At 47.1% G+C, this 18,458-nt stretch overlaps 1 protein-coding gene across 1 annotated transcript; it reads left to right on the top strand.

Annotated features, from left to right (window-relative positions):
- The first annotated feature begins 15,986 nt into the window (after positions 1-15,986).
- LOC127297211 (trans-cinnamate:CoA ligase, peroxisomal-like) lies at positions 15,987-18,187 on the top strand. Its single transcript, XM_051327511.1, has one exon. The coding sequence runs from the start codon at positions 16,116-16,118 to the stop codon at positions 17,850-17,852; it is 1,737 nt and encodes a 578-aa protein (XP_051183471.1). The 5' UTR covers positions 15,987-16,115; the 3' UTR covers positions 17,853-18,187.
- The last annotated feature ends 271 nt before the right edge of the window (positions 18,188-18,458 follow it).

Below are 18,458 nucleotides of genomic sequence, written 5' to 3'. Positions count from 1 at the left end.
ATTTGGATGCTACAGACCGCGCTGAATTGATACTAAAATTGCATGAGACTACTAAAGACAACATAGCACGCATGAATGCTAAGTATAAAATTGCTGGGGATAGAGGAAGAAAGCATGTTGTGTTTGATGTTGGTGATCTTGTTTGGTTGCATTTGCGCAAAGATCGTTTTCCTGAATTGCGCAAGTCTAAACTAATGCCACGCGCTGCTGGTCCTTTTAAGGTGTTAGAGAAAATAAATGATAATGCATATAAACTTGAGCTTCCTGCAGAATTGGGTACGGTTAGTCCTACATTTAACATTGCAGATTTGAAGCCTTACTTTGGTGAACAAGAGGAGCTTTCGTCGAGGACGACTTCAATTCAAGAAGGGGGGCATGATGAGGACATCCCATCTCTTGATACAACCGTTGTACCTACAGCCACACAAATACAAGGACCAATCACTCGAGCTCGTGCCAAACAAGTTAACTATCAGGTACTTTCGTTTCTTGGAACTATTCCTCACATACATGAGAATATGATGCTGCCTAAATCAGATATGTTTCTTACTCTTAGGAATGATGGACCAAGCATGGATGAGGAGGACAAGCATTGGAGCATGATCACGCATGGAGGAGATGGCAGCAAGCGTTTGAGGATTGAAGATGACGCCGCAAGTGGAGATTTCAGAACTTTGAAGCCACCATAAGAAGAGATGAAGACATGGACGAAATATAGAGTTTCCCACTTCATAATTTCGTCCATAGCATGTTATGGTGCTGCGTCACCTTTAGTTTTGGGCTAGGCCCATGTCATTTTCGCAGGAATTAAGTCAGCCACTTTTTAGAGTCCGTATTGAAGGGGGAAAGGCCTTCTAGGGTTTGGTTCGACCACCATACGTATGGTTGGCCGAAACCCCACCTTTTTCCTCCTTTAAATACCCCCATAGCCGTCACGTTTAGACTCGGATTTTGATTAGATTAAAAGTTAGCCATTGCTGCAACTCTCGTGTACTTCTTTTGAGGCCAACGCCCAGAACAAGACCGACTATTCGGAAACCCACCTTATTCAATAAAGCTTTCATCTTTCATCCGCAATATTCTGATTGCATCATTAGTTCTTACTTGTTCTCGATTTCAGGTAGGAATTAAGACCCTCGCTGGTCAGGCTGATCGTGCATCCGCAAGATCAGTAACTTTCGGAGATTGTCCTAGCGATTGCATTGGCGCACGAGCTTTGCACGTGTAGTCGGATCGTCAAGCACGAACTCCACCAACAAATCGATCTATCCACGTCTCATCGAAAGATCGGACACCTTTGCCCTATCAGGCCGCCTATGGTTTGGTGACGGGGTTGTCGACCCAGCGACGGTTCCCTCTCTCCGCCAGATCCATCGTGGTCGTAAGAGCAGCCAGCCTAAGGTAGAGCCCCGGCCACGGGCTTCGGATCTAGCTGTCGAGCGGTTACGGGTATGTTCTTCCTCCGGTCTCTACCTTTCCTTTACATGCACATGCTTTCCATTGAAATGTTAATGACATCGCGGCAACACATCGTAGGCGGAGATGGCAGAAAAGGAGCAGGCGGCCCAGGAGCACGCACGGAACATGGAGTGGCAGGTTCTGGAGTATCAGCAGCAGCAGACACAGATGTTGCTGCAGATGCAACAGCAGCAGCAGATGATGCAGCAGCATCAGGCACAGATGAGCTGGTTGATGAGCCAGGCGGCTCTGTCTTCTCCACCGGGGAGTATTCCTGCTCCTCCACCTTACTCCATGCCGTGGATGCCGCCACTGCCCACTCAGAGCCCGGGGACACCTCTCACCGTTAACAACTTGAACATCATCCGGAGCATGAACCGCGGTGAGTCCTCTTGTGCCCAACCCGCTACTTGTACTTGTTCAAGTGTTCAATATGCAAATGCAAATGCAAATGCAAATGTTCATTCCATCAACCTTATAGATTATATGTCACAAGGAAATGACGATGAGGCAGGCGGAAGCGGAGGACAAGGTTGATGGCATGGTCTTCTTTGCACTTTGTCGGATTGTATGCTTCTAATGGATTGTAATATTGGACATTGCACTATGGACTCTATGTAACTTGTGTGGATAGACTATGGACTCTATGTAATGCATTGTATGCATGAATATGTGTGTTTGATGTATTTGTGGTGTTCCCGTAGTGTTTGGTGATGTTATGTTGAAGATTATATGTGTATATGCTTTATTGTCAATTGCTATATTTGAAATGCAGGGAATAAGCAAAAAACAGCAAAAAAATGAAAAAAACAGGGCCCTTTGCCGTGCGTGTGCACACGGCAAAGGATTTTTGGTCACTTTGCCGTGTGCACACGCACGGCAACGGAGCCACGTGGCGGCAGCCTGTAGACCTGGGAGCTCCTGGTGGCGTGCCTGTAGGGGACTTTGCCGTGCGTGATAGAGCTAGCCCGCACGGCAAAGGTGCTCACGGCAGCGAAGGGTGGCGCACGGCAACGTCGGTCGCACGGCAAAGATAACTAGCGCACGGCAGCCCCCCTGCCGCACGGCAAAGAAGTGGAGCACGGCAGCGTTTGCAGCGCACGGCAGAGATGGCAGCGCACGGCAAAGGTGGCTTTGCCGTCGACGCCTTTGCCGTGCAAACTTTGCCGTGAGGGCACGCACGGCAAAGCCGTTGCCGTGCGTATAGGCCTCTTTGCCGTGCAAAGTGGAGCACGGCAACGGCTAGCTTTCCCGTAGTGACACTAGAGTACAATAGAAGTGTACACAAACTCCACATGGATTGACCAGTCCATTCATGCATACCTGCCACTATCGCAATCAAGGTTTCACGAATGGTTTCCCCTAACCGTCGTAAACTGTGCTTAGCTTCGTATCCTAGCAACCCGTCAATCAACAGCCCTAATCGCAATCAAGTCCGAGCTCGTAGATTTGTACGCGTACTTTCGTCTACCTTACTTGCTTAATTTAAGGACACCAGTTTCTTGCTGCCCCTCGTATGATGAATGTGCTATGGCCAGCCGTTTCAAAAAAAAAAAAAGCGCGATGGTCATGTCGTGAATTAGCGATAGTCATGTATGAAAGATCCACGGGACCATCCACCTAGCTAGGGTTTTCCGAGAAATTGTTTTGGGTCATGCAATTAATTAATGAAACCTGCATTTGACCCTGGCCTCAAGTTTAACATACTCCGTATATGCATTGACATTGGCCAAAAAGGACAATACGTAGCCGCTGGTACGCGCAAGGAAATATCAGTAGAATATATATACTTCGAGCAAGGTAATAAGATTGGCTTGAAGAAAAACGGGTACTCCGATCCACTAGCTTAGATTCGTAGAGCAATATGATATGTCGCGAATTTAGTCTTAATTAACTCGTAGGTGATGATGGTAACGAAAGTAATCTGCAGCCAGCGACGGCGCAATTCACGAGCACCTGCCGGCGAAAGAGCCAGGTAATTACGGGGTTAATTCGTCTAGCAATTCCCTTTTACGAAAAAGCAGTCATCCCACGTACGCTGAATCAAAAGGGGCTTAAAAGCGGGGCGCAACAGCAAACTAATTTGGAAGAGACCATTTTGAAGCCACCATGATATGTTAGAATTAGACCCATTTTTTGAACACGACTGGAAGAGAGCAAGACTTGGAAGTTGGAAGCGATCGAGTCTGCCACTGGTCTCGATCGGGCAGCGTAGATTACACATACGAGACCAGCCGGCCAGTGTACGGCGAACACCCCCTGCTGAATTGACTTGGGGACTAGCGTGTAGTTCGTCGGGTCTTGTTCAGTTGGAGGACGAAAGACCAATGAAACTTATAGTCTAGTACAAAACTGGGTCACTTGTCAATTTGCCTAGTCAAACGGGGCAAGTCAAATTGATTTCGAAATGCACATGCGTGTACACTAGCTTGGGACCGCCCCCCACAGGTCGGTACTAGCAACAAACAAATTACCGGTTCTGCGTTTAAATATAAGCACGACACGCAGCAAATCAGTGAAGCATACTGGAGTGTTTTTTTTATACCTGCTCGATCTAGACTTTGGATCAAGCTACATCAGCACATGACAGTCAAACAAAGCGCGTGTAGCGAAATAAAACAGCGGAATAGGAGGAGGACCATTTTAAAACAGCGAAATAACCATTTTGAAACTCGGGCTACACATGGCCGTTTATTTTTTAAAACATCAAAACAACATTTTAAACTTCCAAAAAATGTAAACAAAAAATCTATGTGTAGATACTGATATACTCTAGTAGTTCCTTCCCTCTTGGATCCTGCAATCCTTGGATCATAAACAGTCATTGCTTTATCAGTATCCATAGCTAGGGTTAGCTTGCTGCCAGACCAGACCGCGACTGACAGAATTGTGTCTGCCACCCCCTAGCAAACGATGCCCGTCCCCCACCTCTCCCCATTGGTTGTTGGCCTGTTTCCGAACTTATAGGAGGGACCGATTCACCATTATGCTCCACGCCAGAATCATCTGCTTCAAACACCTCACTGTCCTTAGTCTCATAAGCAAAATCTGCATAGCCACCCTCAGAAGAAGAAAATGGGACCAATAGAGGTGGAGTTACACCAGACCCCAAGAAGAAGAAAATGGCACAGATAAATACCAGTTCATCGGCGCGAGCTACGGAGCAGCCGCGCCGGGATCAATGAATTGTATAGGACTGAACTGCCGGGGGCTTGGGAACCATGAGGCAATTCGAGAGTTTCGCGGTTTAGTGAAACAGTTAGATCCCACTTTGCTCTTTGTGATGGAAACAAAGATCGAAGGAAAGCGTGTTGAGAAGTTAGCTAGCACCTTTGGTTTTGCCGGAGGATTTGCTGTTGATAGTGTTGGTCTAAGAGGTGGAATTGGTATTTTCTGGTCGTCTTCTGTTACAGTCGACTTGAAGAGTTTTAATGCACATCATATTGACGTGATGGTGCAGGATAAAAATGGATCTATCCCGCCCTGGAGGTTCACAGGAATATATGGTGAGCCGAGGCGTGAGAATAGACATAACACCTGGACGTTGATGAGACGTCTTCATGCGCTCCGAAATAGTCCGTGGCTATGTTGTGGTGATTTCAATGAAACATTACATGCTACTGAACATTTTAGTGAGCACCCTAGAGATGAATGGCAGATGAGAAATTTCAGAGAAGAAGTGGAGGATTGTGAACTGCAAGATTTGGGTTTTTCAGGTCTGCCTTATATCTGGGATAATAGGAAGGAAGGAAGAGTAAATGTTAAAGCTCGGATTGATAGATCGCTGGGCAATGCAGCTCTCTTGAAGCAGTTTCAAGTGGTCAAGGTAAAGCATGTGAGTACAGTTCAGTCTGATCATTGCATGGTGGTTACTGAGTTGAGGGCGCATGGCAACATAAGGCCATCAAGGGACGCACTTTTCGCTATGAAAATGTTTGGCAAACTCATAGAGATTATGATAGGGTTGTGCGCCAACTCTGGGAGGGAGCAAGCAAAGGAAATGGGCTGGGCGATTTTGCTAATACTCTAAAATGTATGCAGACCGGACTAGATGCCTGGGGTACAGCCACTTTTGGTAATTTTAAAAAGAAACTTGATAATCTGAGGAAAGAGCTCGAAAGGGTTCGAAGGCAATCTGTGGGGAGAGGGCCTTTGCCTGAAGAAAAGAAATTGATGGATAAGATAAGTGACACACTTTATCATGAAGAAATATGGATTAAGCAGAGATCAAGAATTAATTGGCAAAAGTCTGGAGACCACAACACTGCTTTTTTCCATGCTTATGCAGCTCAACGAAAAAGAATTAATACTATCACTACCTTGCAGCGTACTGATGGCTCTTGGTGTGATGATGTAGAATCCGTTAGAGAGGAAATCCAAACTTTCTATACAGATTTATATACCTCAGATGGTATTCCTGTGATGGGTGAACTTTTAGACCATGTCTAGGAGAAGGTTTTACAGGCTGATCGAGATAAACTGAGTGAGGTTTTCACTCCAGAAGAGGTCAAGAAGGCACTATTTCAGATGCATCCATCAAAAGCCCCAGGGGTTGATGGGTTTGCTGCAGGTTTCTATCAAAGGCATTAGAAACTTATTGGTGATACTCTTACTGCAGCAGTTTTGGGTTTTCTCAATGGCGTGGGAGAGGTACCTGAGTCAATAAACGACACATCCATAACTTTGATTCCAAAGGTACGCAATCCACAGTCCATTAAACAGTATAGACCTATTTCTCTATGCACTGTCTTATACAAGATTGCTACAAAGACGGTGGCAAATAGAATGAGACCAGGTTTGGAGTATACTGTTAGTCAGGAGCAATCTGCTTTTGTTCCTGGTCGTCTGATAACAGATAATATTTTGGTGGCCTTTGAGTGTATTCATACAATGAAAAGAAAAAAGAAAGGCAAGAAGGGTCATTGTGCAGTCAAACTTGATATGATGAAGGCTTATGACCGAGTTGAATGGCCTTTTCTTGAAGCTATGATGTTGAAGCTGGGTTTTCCATCCTCTTTGGTCCAGCTAATTATGAGATGTGTGTCTACTGTCAGGTTTGCTGTCAAGGTTAATTATGGCCTTCTTGAGGCTTTTCTCCCTTCATGAGGAATTAGACAGGGAGACCCGATTTCGCCTTATTTGTTTTTACTATGCTTAGAAGGCCTAACAGCTTTGCTTCATAATTTTGGCATGGGTATTGTTGACACAGGAGTGCGAGTTTGCAACAGATCACCATGGATTTCACATTTGTTGTTTGCCGATGATAGCTTGATTTTTATCAATGCTAACAGTGCTAGCGCTACGCGGTTGGATGAGATTCTTCGTATCTATAACGAAGCTTCAGGCCAGAGAGTCAACAGGGAGAAAAGTGCCATATTTTTCAGTCCTTGTACTTCTGAAGCTCATAGAATTGAGGTGAAGCAAGTGTTGAATATTCAGACTGAGGCGTTTAGTGAAAAGTATCTTGGTTTGCCTACTGCAGTTGGTAAGCTAACTAGTGAAGCGTTTGAATATATTCTTGAGAGTGCTCGTAGTAGTATCAATGGTTGGGCAGAGAAGAATTTGTCATATCCAGGAAAAGAGGCTTTGTTAAAATGAGTCATTCAGGCCAAGGCTACTTTCAGTATGAGCTGTTTTCAACTCTCGAAAGGAACATGCAAAAAGTTAAATTCTATGATGGGAGGTTTTTGGTAGAGTGGAAATCTGGATAAACGATCTATGCAGTGGATCGCTTGGGACAAATTGGCTATTCCGAAAAACCAAGGCGGCATGGGTTTCAGGGATATGCAAGCGTTTAATGTGGCTTTGTTGGGGAAGCAAGCTTGGAGATTGATCACGAATCCAAATTCTTTGTGTGCTCAAGTTCTCCAAACAAGGTACTACCATAACTGTAATTTCATGGAGGCTAATGCGCCAAGAGCTACTTCCAGAACTTGGCGAGCCATCTTGGTAGGCAGGGATGCATTGAAGATAGGTTTGATCAAAAGAGTGGGCTCGGGTGAAACTATATCCATCTGGCATGATAGTTGGATCCCGGGGTCAGCTTCTATGAAGCCAATGGGTCGGTTACAGAATGATGACGATGTGATTATGGTGAATGAGCTCATTACTGCGGATTACCAGTGGAATGTAACTAGGATCCGTGAGCTGTTCTTTGCGCCTGATGCAGATGCAATTATCGGAATACCTCTCAGACATAATGGAGGTGAGGATTTTCTTGCATGGGCTCATGAGAAATCTGGTATTTACTCTGTCAGATCGGCTTATAGAGCGATTGTGGCAAAGGGTCAGGCTGATGATATGGCCAGAAGTGATGCTCCTCCTTCATCTTCGACGACTGATGTTTGGAAGAGATTATGGAAGCTTTGTGTTATTCCGAAAGTGCGTGTGTTTTGGTGGAGGGTTCTTCGAGGAATATTGCCCGATTATGGGACCCTTACATGGCGGCATGTCATGGTTGATAGCACTTGTGGTATATGCAAAGCAAAATCTGAAAGTATGTTTCATGCTCTGATCGAATGCAGTCATGCACAGATGTTTTAGGCAGTTGCGAAATAGATTTTATTGGTGAAACTACCAAGGTTGCATCCTACTACGTGGGCAAGGGACATTTTATGTGGATCTCTTTTCCCTGAGAAGGATATTGCAAGAATAATTTCGGTGATCTACACTATTTGGACATCAAGGAACAAAGTGACTCATGGTTAGGCAGTGTTCAATCCGTAAAAATCCATGGAGTTCATTCATGAAGCTATGCAGACTTTGGAGCTTACAAAGGAGCAGAGAAGTGCAAAACCTCCAAGGCCGACGTGTACCTGGCATGGGCCCCCAGATGGTTTTACCAAAGTCAATTCAGATGGAGGTATTCAGGGGGATTTAAATCTGGCGGCATCTGGAGTAGTGGCACGAGATGCTACTGATTTCTGTGGTGCAATGTGCAAGATCTATACGGGAATTTCAGACCCAATAACTATTGAAGCTTTGGCTCTCAGAGATGCTTTTAAGTATGCTACAGAGAGAGGTTTTACTCAAGTGATTTTTGAGGTTGATTGTGCCGAGCTGGTGAAGTGTTGGCAAAAAGGTCAGGTGGATAGGTCAGTGATTCGTCCAATCCTGGAGGAGATTAGGGATATTAGTTTATCTTTCATCTCTTGTAATGTAGTTTCGGTCAGGCGAGAGGCAAACTAGGTGGCTCACTGTTGCGCAAAGTTTGCGTTAGTACAGGAGGGGTCTTTTACCTAGAATGTCGAGCCACCGGATTTCCTTGTTCATAGCCTTAGTGCTGATTGTAATCTTGTTATGTAACGGTTTGTGTAAGGTAGCAAGTTTCTGACGCACTCTTTTCCTTCCAGGGTACCCAAGGGGGGACTGGAAGGTTTTTAATGAGGCGGCTTGCTGACCTAATATATATTGAGTTTCAAAAAAAAAGATACTGATATACTCCATAACCATACAAAATCTAGACCCCAAAATACCTTATGTTCTAGAATTAACAAAAATGAAAAAATCTGACTGAATTTAGAGGTTTGCATGTTCGCACTATTCACTACTCCCTTCGTTCCTTTCTATAGTGCCTATAGATTTTTGGCATTTGTTTCAGAATATAAGGTTGTAGCTTAGCTTTTTTTCAATTACCCCCTCCCCGTTCAGCTCCCAAATCGTTCAAGTCCCAAATTTGTTATGGTAAGTTAGTAAGATATGGATTTTCCAAATTTTACGTTGATCTCAAATCGTTCAGATAGGGGTTTTGTGTAAAAAATACTCTTGCGCTAATTTCCGTGCCAAAAAACTATAGACACTATAGAATGGAACAGATGGAGTACTTTAAATGTCAGATTTTTTTCTTTTCTGTGCATCCTAAAATACTAGGTATTTTGAGTTAAGATTTTTTCAGATTCAAAGAGGATATTATTTTCTACATGTAGAAAAAAATATGAATGTTTCGACCCTTACAACTGCAGTTTTTAAAATGTTCAAAAAAGGGCTACCTATAGCCCTAGAGACCCAAACGTACGTACTGTTGGTTTGGTTAGTATTCCATGAATTTCTCATTATATCTGACTAATTTGATGAAATAAATAGATGTGCCATAAATATTTATTTGTAATACTGTGTTGGCTAGAATTTAAACTCAACATCTCACTCTAATAGCATAATAAATTGATGCACTAACCAAGTTTACAAAAATCCGAACTGTGAGAAGAGCTATGCACTATATTATATTTCTGACAGGTTTGTGCATATTAGTAGAACTAGCCGTAGCATCAAATCATAACTTTCATATTGTTAAGAAAAAATTGCGAAAATAAATCATGGATGTAGCCAATTTAAACTACAAGCATGCAAACACCTTGTATTATGGATGCGTGACATTGTTTTTATCATTTTTTACATAGAGCTAAAAATTGACGGTTTTTGAAAAACTTTACGTGCGCACACATAATGTGGGTATGTAAGCGTGGAATATTTTTTGCATGTATTTTTTACATTTTAAAATGTGTTTTTCCTGTAAAGGGAGCATATGCACCCAAGATCAAAAGTGATTATTTGCTATACTATTGACTACCTCCACTATTTTGCAGAACTTTTTGAAACTTTAAAACCTAGTTTTTGAATTCTTAGAAAAGAGCTCCATGACGCCCGTGGTCCAAAAGCTTGGTCGCTCTCTAGTAGCAGTGGTAATAATAATAATTGTTTTTTCGTTGTTGTTGCTCTTTTGGTGCCAAAAGGTTCAAACATTTTTCTCAAAATAAGGCTCAAAGATGGTGTTCGTGGAATTTATTCAAAACAAATTGTGAACAAAATCAACTGTGTTCACGTGTTGTAAAATAATGTTATTGAGTTGGTAAGACATTTGAGATATTTTTGCACTTGAATTGAATACAAGTATTCACTTCAACTCTCACAATCTGGTGTCATGGACTAAGATTAAGCCAAACATTCGGATGTCATTCGAAATATTTTGTTTGGGTGCTCGAGACACATTCTACTACAATCCAAGTCCTTACACTAGAGTGTCGTCATCCACATAGAAGGGTTGTTGGTGCAACTTTCTGTTTAAATGTATTGGAGCATCTTGCGGTTCTAGGTGTTGATGTAGGTAGACCGTAGACAAGCAAGTAAACAATCATGTCCAACAATCATACTAACCGCCCAAACATAGCACAGAAAGGCCGTTTCCGTCCTGATGTTCAAGGACATCGGCAGCTCACTAAAAAGGTAATACGACAAACATCACCGCTCATAAAAAAACGGAGAAATATCCAAAGAACTTGAATGAACTAAGAAAGAAACAGTTCTAGCAGCTAAAAATTCTAAAATAAAATTTTCGAGTACATCTACATATTTTATGTTCGTGCATAAGTTTTCAAAAAAAACTAAAAATTTATGTGGCTCCTGTAAAAAAGACAAGTTTTAATGCTATAACACGACTACGTACAAGATATTTTTTTGTCTTTTTTGTACACACCACATAAAATGTTGTTTCTCCACGAAAACTTGTGCACTAACATAGAATGTTACGATGTACACCAAATTTTTTATTTCAGAACTTTTTACATTTTTAAAATTGTTTTTTAATTATTTTGTATAATGGGAGCATTTGCTCCTATGAGCGAAAACGCCGCCTCCCTAAGGGGGCCTCTATATTATGTCGGGGGCGTCAGGGTGTCGGCGCACATTTCCACCCTAGTGGAAGTGTTGCCCACATCGGCGTAATTATAAAAAATTAACCGAAAAGCAAAAACGACCAATTTCATTCAAGATTAAGAATTTTTACAAATTTAGAAGAATAATTAAACCCAATCTCTATCCTCCTCATGGGAGTCGATGATGCCGTCCTCGGTAGCCGACCCAATTAAGGTTTCACGGACGGTAGCGGCGATGACGTCCTGGATGGTGCGGCCGGGCATTAACAAGAACCACCTCTGTCGGGCGATATTCTTTTCTAGTGGTGGATGCTCGCCGGTGAATTGGTTTGGCCCAGCCTCTTGGTCCTCGCGAAACAGTGTCAGCCGGTAGTCGCTAGTCTCGTAGTAGCGTGGGTCTAGCCATATCGCGTGCTTCTGTTTTCGGCGGAAGATATCTTCCTGGGCAGCCTTGTCGTATACACTGACGGCACGGGCACCCAACCAAGCTGGTATGGCCCGACCCTCAGCACCGTCTCTTTATGCGGAGAGAGGATATCATATTTGGCGATCTCGGTGGCCTTGTGCCAGCCTAGCCAATACATATCCATGGCGACGATGGGAGAGGCAGTCCGACCTGGCACAGTGTCCTGGCCCTTGTGGGTAGTGTCTGGCATAGGGTTGCCGGTTATTTTATTATGCTCCAAAATATGTCGGTGTCCCATGGGGGTGCTGGTTGGAGCCCATTTCATGGCTTGCATCCCAATAGGATTATCGCGGGCGCCATGATAATTGTCGATGTTCTGAAAAAAGGTACCTGAGCAATTGCAAGAGTGGGTGTGGGAGTTACATTTTTGTTATTCAGTAGTATAGATTTCTGAGAGCTCCAGCTAAATATCTAGCCTTGACGCATCAACCCGGTCATGGAGAGTAGCTAAAAAAAACTGTGCAATATGCTCGCACTGGCTGTGCCATTCTCGGCATGGACGACTCTTGGGGCAAGTTGTTTGTTTATACTAATCGCAAAAAAAAAGTTGTTTGTTTATACTAACACATAATATTGGAGGTGGTAGGTCTGGATGTAGGTAGACAAGCATAGAAACTGCCCAAACATAGCAGAAAAAGGCAGTTTCCGTCCTGATGTTTGAGCATGTCGGCAGCCCGCTGAAAGGCTGAAGTAGTACTGTTCCATTCATCGTCGAAAACAGCAAAACCTCATCAAAAAACAACAGAACCTGTCGAAAACAGCAGAACCTCAGCAGAATGTCCTTGGTCTAGCCGTGGTGGCGATAGAGGAAAAAGGAATCGTCCACCAGATTCTCAGCAGCAATCATCCGAAGAATGTCCGTCGACACATTCTTATCCGGCGGGCTGTCCTATCGCCGCCGTCAATCGGAGAAGATGGCGGAACACTATCCGTTTCCGTTTATGGGCAGGCATGGAAGTTTCAAAGGAAGGGCGTGTCAAGCGCAGATTTCAGCGTACCGCCATGACGAGCTCAAAAGGTGGCCGGAAATGGGGGACACGACGGTCTATCGCCCATTCGCCCGGACAGGCAGCAGTTTCGGTCTATCGACGGAAGGGAAAGGGAGGGACGATAGAATCCGTTGGCGTTGGAGGATAGAACTGTGGCAGCGCCACCACTGTTGGTCGGGCCGGGGTGGTCAGCGCTTGCGACAGTGAGAGCTAGCAACCGTACGTGGGGATAATCCAGGCCGGCGCTGCGTCCTGGATGTATGGTCATTCTCGTGCAAATCTGTGGGATCATGAGGACAACCAATCGGTCAGAAAAATATCTTGCACTATGTCAAACAAACCTAGCTGGTTTTGTGTCTGGTCTGATCGACCGGTGCCCTGTCCTACGGGGGAGAAATTTCTTGAACAAAACGGCAACAATTGTGTCTAGGTAAAAAAAAAAAAAGCAACCACCGTTTTCGGCTTTTAGCACTAACACGTAAAAACCCATTGGTTTATATCCGTTAGTCGCTTACTAACAAAATTGACATGTGGGCCCCTCTGTCATGCTGATATGCAATAATGAAATGAACAAGTTGTGATTGTGGTTTTTTTTAAAGAATTTAGGATGCTCTCCCTTTTATGGGAAAAAAGGAAAAAATAAGTTTAGAAAAGAAAGAAAAGAATCACACAAATATCCATTCACTGCCGCCAGCTCCACCGCCGCCTCCCCACCTTCGGGCATGACCCCAGCGCCGCCCCCAACTCATGTCGACGCTGCTCCTAGCATCTAGGCGCACCTCCTAAGCGATAGACTTTGGCGAGTCCTGGAGCGAAGTCGGGGCACCAACGTCCTTGTGTATCCCAACATTGACGGCATCATCCATCGGTACCCTCCAGACCGGACCGCCACCGCTTTCTGGAGGGCCACCGCTTGACCATTCCCCACCCCCCTCCCCCGCGACGATAGTCATACTTGGTGTTAGCGTGGCTAAGCAACACGATCGGTGTGTTTTGGTACGTATTAGTGCTCAAATATTAACTTTTTTCGAAACCATAATGAATAGTTGTGGATGCTCCTTTTGTAATTTCCTCGTCCTAGGGCGATCCCAAAGGGCAGACAAAAGGGTTTGTGACCGAATCTCTGACGGCACCACGTACTGTATGTAGCCTTGTGCCTGCGCCTTGAAGGGCGCGCGGCGAGGTGGCAGGGACAGGGCATGTTACTAGATCCTGTCCACGTGTATCATGCATGCCTGGCCTGATTAGTCAAGTACTGAGTCGAGTCTCGGGTCTGGACAGTGCACAAGTTGACGAGCAGACACCGGTCCCGGTCGGTCCAATTCTGAACTAATTGCCCCATCATTCACACCACCCGCCCATATTCACTCACACAAAGAAATCCCGGCCCCCTGCAGGGGACATGGAAAAACAGTACTAGGACACGTCACAAAACCATGCATGTACAGTCTAGTTAGGCAAACATTGCTTACACGGAACAGGATTCTCGGCTAGGGATAGTGATTTTGCACGTACGTAAAGCTACCCTACTTTATCTGGATATAAAAATATATAGCAGATATATTTTGCTTATCTAAAAAAGTTAAACAGCTTAATTACTACAAAGTTGATGGACCTGAGAAGCAAAGCGAAAGGTAAACTTCCTCGATTTTTACGAGGTAGTGGAGGGGGTTAAACGACCGAGAAAAGTAATGCCGTTCTGATTAGACTTGACCCTGCCGGGCTGCTCCATCTTTTTTTACCACAAAGCATGCATGATTAAGTCTCGCACGCAAAGACTAATACAAGTCTCCACAACGGGTAACACGGTGTAGTTTGATGTAAGGGCATCTCTAGCCGATAGGTTGAGGAGTAAAATTTATGTTTTAGGGGCTAAACCAAATCTACCCGATCCCTCAAACTGGTAAAAAGAGTAAAAGATTTATTCATCGGGTAGTCCGACCCTCAAATATACTCGCCGGAGGTCCTCGAGCAACCCCCCCCCCCCCCCCCTCCACCTCTCCTCGCCTCCCGCCGGCTCCAATGATTGTCGTCGGTCGTGGTGCCAACATGGTCTTCTTGTTGCATGCGCTCTCCATGCTCGCACCTTAGGACTGACCCACCCACCTCCTCCACTCGCGCTACGCGAGCAAGCCTACCATGTTGGGAGGAGAATCAGCATTGGCACTCTCCTTCACATGTATGCGCATCATCTTGCATCCCTTCTTTTGCGGTTTACACGCCTCCGCCCATGCTCTAATGAGGATGGAGCTGCAGATGTTTTCTTTCATATGTCACTTCACATGCAGAGTTGGAGGGTGTTGGTCAGATAGAGGGTCGGGCGCTGCTGGACGAAGCGCTAAGAGAGGTCAGGAGGCTACACACGAGGGCTAGGGGATGAGGGATCCCATCATTTGCTTTAGATCTTTCTATTCAACCCGCTCCAGGGCTTATGTACGCTTATGATGATATGCGCCTCTATTGGCCTAGGGACATGTCTCGTGTGTGTTGCACTTGTGCTCACTTGGTTCAGTTGTGCGGCGGTGTTAGGTGGTGATATATGTTGTTTCTATGTACTCTGTTGGTCGTTGGCTTTATATATAAAGCTGGGCTCTATGACCTTCCATTTAAAAGGATGGACATCGCACGAATTTCTTGAAGCAAAGCGAGTACCGGGGGAGATGGTAGCCCTTAGCGGCAAGTTACCCCGATAGGTGTGGGCGTGACTTGAAAAGTGTGTTACTCCCTCCAATTGGAATTAATGTACTCGAGTTTGTCTAATACAGATGTATCTAGCTAGATGCGTTGAGTGACTATATACTTCTGGATAAAGTTGGGTCAGTTAATATGAATTGGAGGGAGTCTTAAGAGTTAAATTTAGAGAATTCGGTAGAATCGACACTTTTTTTGGAGGAGTAAATATAGTCTTGTAAATGAAATTGGGCTAAATTATAAAAGTAAATGGCTAAATAAGCTGTACATGAGCTCAACGCGTCAGGTAGTCAGCAGAGCCAAAACGCAGACCAGGCCAGGTGTGCGAACCCATGGTGCCACCACCACCACAACGGCATCGACCGGACGAAACCGACCGGTCATCAAATCGACGGGGCGATGCGTGCTCACCACTGGATCAGCCGTCCACTCGCTGCCGGTGGTCTCGCCGGTCCTCCCAGAAAACCCAAGCAGTCCTAGTCCGGCAATACCTGCCCTGCCCGGTCGAGTGGAGGTGTGAAATAATCAGCGTTCGGTTTTGTCAAAGTTTAAGGTCAAGACACCGTGTTTTCACTTCATTTTCCCTGCAACACCTCTCTCCGACCCTAGGTAACCCAAATTTCTTTTCTGCATTTTCCTCTGCTTGCTCCTGGACCACCACCGAACGCAAATCTCATTGCTCCCGCCACTATATAAACCCCACTAGACTACTGTCCGAATCACTCCCGCCACAGCCTCCTACTCTACAACCTTGTCTGCTGCCACTCCTACAAGCTTAAGCTAACAAACGCACAGCCAGATCACCTAGCTAGCTCCACCGCTTCCTCGCACCGCCACCTTCACTCCAAGCCGATCTCTCAAGTCATGGATCAGCTCCAGAAGCGCCCGGCCAACTACGTGCCACTGAGCCCCATCACCTTCCTGCCGCGCGCCAATGCCGTCTACGGCGACCGCACCTCCGTCGTCTACGGCCGCGTGAAGTTCACCTGGCGCCAGACACACGAACGCTGCCGCCGCCTCGCCTCCTCCCTCGTCCGCACCCTCGGCCTCCGCAGGAACGACGTCGTCTCCGTCCTCGCCCCCAACGTGCCCGCCATGTACGAGATGCACTTCGCCGTCCCCATGGCCGGCGCCGTCCTCAACACCGTCAACACCCGCCTCGACGCCAAGGCCGTCGCCGCCATCCTCCGCCACGCCGAGGCCAAGCTCTTCTTCGTCGACTGGGAGTACGTGCGCCTCGCCAGCGACGCGCTCCAGATCATCGCCGACTCCGGCGCGCCCGTCCCGCTCGTCGCCGTCATCGACGACCTCGACCGCCCCACCGGGGTCCGCCTCGGGGAGCTCGAGTACGAGGCGCTCGTCGCGCACGGCGACCCCTCCGTCGAGCTGCCACAACTCCAAGACGAGTGGGACGCCGTCACGCTCAACTACACCTCCGGCACCACGTCGGCCCCGAAAGGCGTCGTGTACAGCCACCGCGGCGCCTACCTCAGCACCACCAGCCTGCTCATGGCCTGGGAGATGGGCGCCGAGCCCGTCTACCTCTGGACGCTCCCCATGTTCCACTGCAACGGCTGGACCTTCACCTGGGGCGTCGCCGCGCGCGGCGGCGTCAACGTCTGCATCCGCGAGAACCGCCCCGCCGAGGTCTACCGCGCCATCGCCCGCCACAGCGTCACCCACATGTGCTGCGCGCCCGTCGTCTTCAACATCCTGCTAGAGGGCGGCGGCGACACCGCGCGGCTCGGCGCGCCGGTGCACGTCCTCACCGGCGGAGCCCCGCCACCGGCCGCGCTGCTGGAGCGGGTCGAGCGCATCGGGTTCCACATCACCCACGCCTACGGCCTGACCGAGGCCACGGGGCCCGCGCTCGCCTGCGAGTGGCGCGCGCAGTGGGACAAGCTCCCGCTCTCGGACCGCGCGCGCCTCAAGGCTCGCCAGGGCGTCAGCGTGCTCTCCCTCGCCGACGCCGACGTCGTCACCGACGACGCCAAGATGGCCAGGGTTCCCCACGACGGGAAGAGCCGCGGCGAGATCGTGCTCCGCGGGAGCAGCGTCATGAAGGGCTACCTCAATAACCCGGAGGCCAACGAGGCGGCGTTCCGGGGCGGCTGGTTCATGACGGGCGACGTGGGCGTGGTGCACCCGGACGGCTACATCGAGATCAAGGACCGGTCCAAGGACGTCATCATCTCCGGCGGCGAGAACATCTGCAGCACGGAGGTGGAGGAGGTCCTCTTCCGCCACCCCGACGTCGCCGACGCGGCCGTTGTCGCTATGCCGCACCCGCACTGGGGGGAGACGCCCTGCGCCTTCGTCGTCGCCAGGAACAAGGCGGCCGGGGTTTGCGAGGACGACGTCATGGCATTCTGCCGCAAGCACATGGCGCACTTCATGGTGCCCAAGAAGGTGGTGGTCTACGACGTGCTCCCGAGGAACGCCCTCGGCAAGGTTGAGAAGGTCAAGCTGCGGGACGAGGCACGGAAGCTGGCGCCGCCGGCGCAGAAGACCAAGGCGACCAAGGCCACGAAGACGACGGTCAGCGGTGGGCGCCGGAGCGAGCAGCCGGTGGCGCATGTCATGGCCATGTCAAGGCTATAGTGCTCTCGAGACATCGTACGAGTAAACTGACGGATACGGCCGTTACGGTGATCAGGTAATCAAATGGTCCACGCGTTGGCAGAAAGTGGAAATTTGGCACCATGCATATTATGGGCGCCAACTTTGCAGAAATAAGCAAGAAGTGCGTTTTAGAATACCTATGATTTTTTTTAGTGCCACCAAATTGTTCTTTACTCTTCTGGTTTCGACAATTTGGAACTTCTAGACGAACTTATACATGTGTCAGTTTGTTCCAAATTTATAATCTGGAACTTATATGTCTGTACATTGTAAATATCCGGTGTGCAAGGAAATTATTTCTGTCGAATTCTTCAGATCATGAACTGATATGTGTTGTTCCCTCCTCTTGAACCAAAAAGCTGGCAATATGCACTTGGGAGCACACTCCCTCGCTAACCTCAGCATTAAGCGGTTAATTAACTTGCGCATGTTGACAAGATTGGCCATAGCCAATAGGTCTTATTAAAAGGGAATCAACTACTCCTACTGAACACATTATCCTAATCGTGTAAAGAAACACCATTATCCTAATTGGCCGTGTTGACGGAGATGATGCTTCTCATTTTGAAAATATAAGGGCATGGC

The sequence above is a fragment of the Lolium perenne genome, chromosome 4 (assembly GCF_019359855.2).
Source record: "Lolium perenne isolate Kyuss_39 chromosome 4, Kyuss_2.0, whole genome shotgun sequence".
NCBI classification, from domain to species: domain Eukaryota; kingdom Viridiplantae; phylum Streptophyta; class Magnoliopsida; order Poales; family Poaceae; genus Lolium; species Lolium perenne.
The sequence above is the reverse complement of the archived record's forward strand: the minus strand, read 5'-3'. Positions and strand labels throughout refer to the sequence as shown.